General features: G+C 51.7%; 2 protein-coding genes across 2 annotated transcripts in view; both read left to right on the top strand.

Moving 5' to 3' along the window:
* CEP112 (centrosomal protein 112kDa) overlaps positions 1 to 270 on the top strand; it is a 353141-nt gene extending 352871 nt beyond the window's left edge. Inside the window, exon 27 of the mRNA XM_015572412.1 lies at positions 199 to 270. Within this exon, the coding sequence (XP_015427898.1) occupies positions 199 to 226 (28 nt within the window). The 3' untranslated portion in view covers positions 227 to 270. The remainder of the gene's footprint in view (positions 1 to 198) is intronic.
* AXIN2 (axin 2) overlaps positions 7 to 2233 on the top strand; it is a 28176-nt gene continuing 25949 nt past the window's right edge. Inside the window, 1 exon segment of the mRNA XM_006776742.2 lies at positions 7 to 1131. Within this exon segment, the coding sequence (XP_006776805.2) occupies positions 317 to 1131 (815 nt within the window). The 5' untranslated portion in view covers positions 7 to 316.

The raw sequence follows: 2233 nt of genomic DNA, 5'->3' as shown, positions 1-2233 counted from the left end.
GCCGGGAGCTCAGATTTCGCCTTTGAAAAAGCGTCTGATACCTTAGATGAGCACCTCGCTGATAGCTGGGTTGCTTGATTTGAATTTGAGGAGTTGAAAAGCCTGTTTACTTTCTTGCTTTGATGTTGGGTAGATCTGGTTTTGATTAGATCAATACCCTTTTCTCTCCCTACCCTCCCCCCTTCCTTTTCTTCCCAGAAAGGAGGCTCAGATGAGCCCCTGCTGACTCGAGAGAGAAAGAGAGACCACGCTGATCGCTGAGAGGAACTGGAAGGAGAAAACAATTCCCAAACTCAGTGAGAAGAGCTGGCTCACCATGAGTAGTGCTGTGTTGGTGACTCGCCTGCCAGACCCCAGCAGCAGCTTCAGGGAGGATGCTCCCCGGCCCCCGGTTCCGGGGGAAGAAGGGGAGACCCCACCCTGCCAGCCCCCGGTGGGGAAGGGCCAGGCCACCAAACCCATGCCCATCTCCTCCAACACCCGGCGGAACGAGGATGGGTTGGGGGAACCGGAGGGGCGGGCATCTCCGGATTCCCCTCTGACCAGGTGGACCAAGTCCTTACACTCCTTGTTGGGCGATCAAGACGGTGCTTATCTCTTCCGGACTTTCCTGGAGAGGGAGAAATGCGTGGATACTTTAGACTTCTGGTTTGCCTGCAATGGATTCAGGCAGATGAACCTGAAGGATACCAAAACTTTACGCGTAGCCAAAGCGATCTACAAAAGGTACATCGAGAACAACAGCATTGTCTCCAAGCAGCTGAAACCCGCCACCAAGACTTACATAAGAGATGGCATCAAGAAGCAACAGATTGATTCCATCATGTTTGACCAGGCGCAGACCGAGATCCAGTCGGTGATGGAGGAAAATGCGTACCAGATGTTTTTGACTTCTGATATATACCTCGAATATGTGAGGAGTGGGGGAGAAAACACAGCTTATATGAGCAACGGGGGACTGGGGAGCCTAAAGGTCGTGTGTGGCTATCTCCCCACCTTGAACGAAGAAGAGGAGTGGACTTGTGCTGACTTCAAGTGCAAACTTTCACCCACTGTGGTTGGCTTGTCCAGCAAAACTCTGAGGGCAACCGCTAACGTGAGGTCCGCGGAAACGGTCGAAAATGGATACAGGTAAGACTGGCAGGGGTGGAGGGGTGGAGAGGTGGGTGGCAGATGGCATGGATTTTGCAGATGTTTTGAGTTATGTGGGGTGGATGGTTGGATGGATGTGCTGCAGAGGCTGACAAAGGTCCGTGGAGAGCCAGGATCCCTGGCCGTGAATGCTTTGATCTTGCTTTTTGTTGTTGGGGGCGGGGGAGAGGGGGCCCCCACACACCTAAGTGCCTGCAGGCTGTCAGTGCTAATTCAAACACTGGTGAGCATATTCATTAATGCAGGTTACTCAGTTTCCTGGGCCAATCTTAGAAACGGGGGTGGGGGTGGGGGAGGGAGAGAGAGAGAGAGAGAGAGAGAGAGAGAGAGAGAGAGAGAGAGAGGGAGGGAAAGAAACAGCAGCTTAACAACAGCTTTTGATGCCGCTGAGTCACCAAATACAGTAAGCACCAGTTTTGGAAGGGGTCATTCACCACCAATCAGTAGAGAGTGGAATTAATGTGGCTAGGGAGCCAGCTGGGTTGTGGTGGAGACACAGGAAATAATGTGTGTACCCATTGGATGTGGGGTAAGTGGGATCTTTTGAACTTTTATGTGAAGATAAGAGCCAGCAATTGGGTCTGTTTGTAGAATTAGGTCTTTGCCCGGCAAGAAACTCTCCTCACGAGGGAAGGCCCTGTGGCTGCCCCAGACGAAGGACCCTTAACGGCGGAGTCCGCTGGTGCGTGAATGTGGGTTTTCAGTGCGTGCACCGGAGGCAGACCTCCGCTGATTATGTTGTTGCTCAGTGTTGATGGAGCAGAGGTCTTGGCCAGCAAAGACTGGGGCCCTGGAGAACTTTCCCTTTTTGAGGCTTCAAAGACAAACAGTCCTTTACAGAATGGCCAAGTCTTACGATTCTTGACCGTCCAAGGCAACTTCAGACCTCCTGTGAGCATGAGTTTTTCTGCTTCTCTCCCTCCCTCCCCTTCCGAATATTCAAAAAGAGAACGAGCTTCTTAATTCTAGGTTGTTGCTTATGGCATGCAAGGGAAGGGGGGTGGGTACTTGATTGCTAGCTGAAAGGCTTGCCTTGCTAGCCATGGTGTATTTCTTCATGTATTTAAGACTGGAGATTTTC

Source organism: Myotis davidii, unplaced genomic scaffold (genome assembly GCF_000327345.1).
Source record: "Myotis davidii unplaced genomic scaffold, ASM32734v1 scaffold69, whole genome shotgun sequence".
Taxonomy (NCBI): Eukaryota; Metazoa; Chordata; class Mammalia; order Chiroptera; family Vespertilionidae; genus Myotis; species Myotis davidii.
The sequence above is the reverse complement of the archived record's forward strand: the minus strand, read 5'-3'. Positions and strand labels throughout refer to the sequence as shown.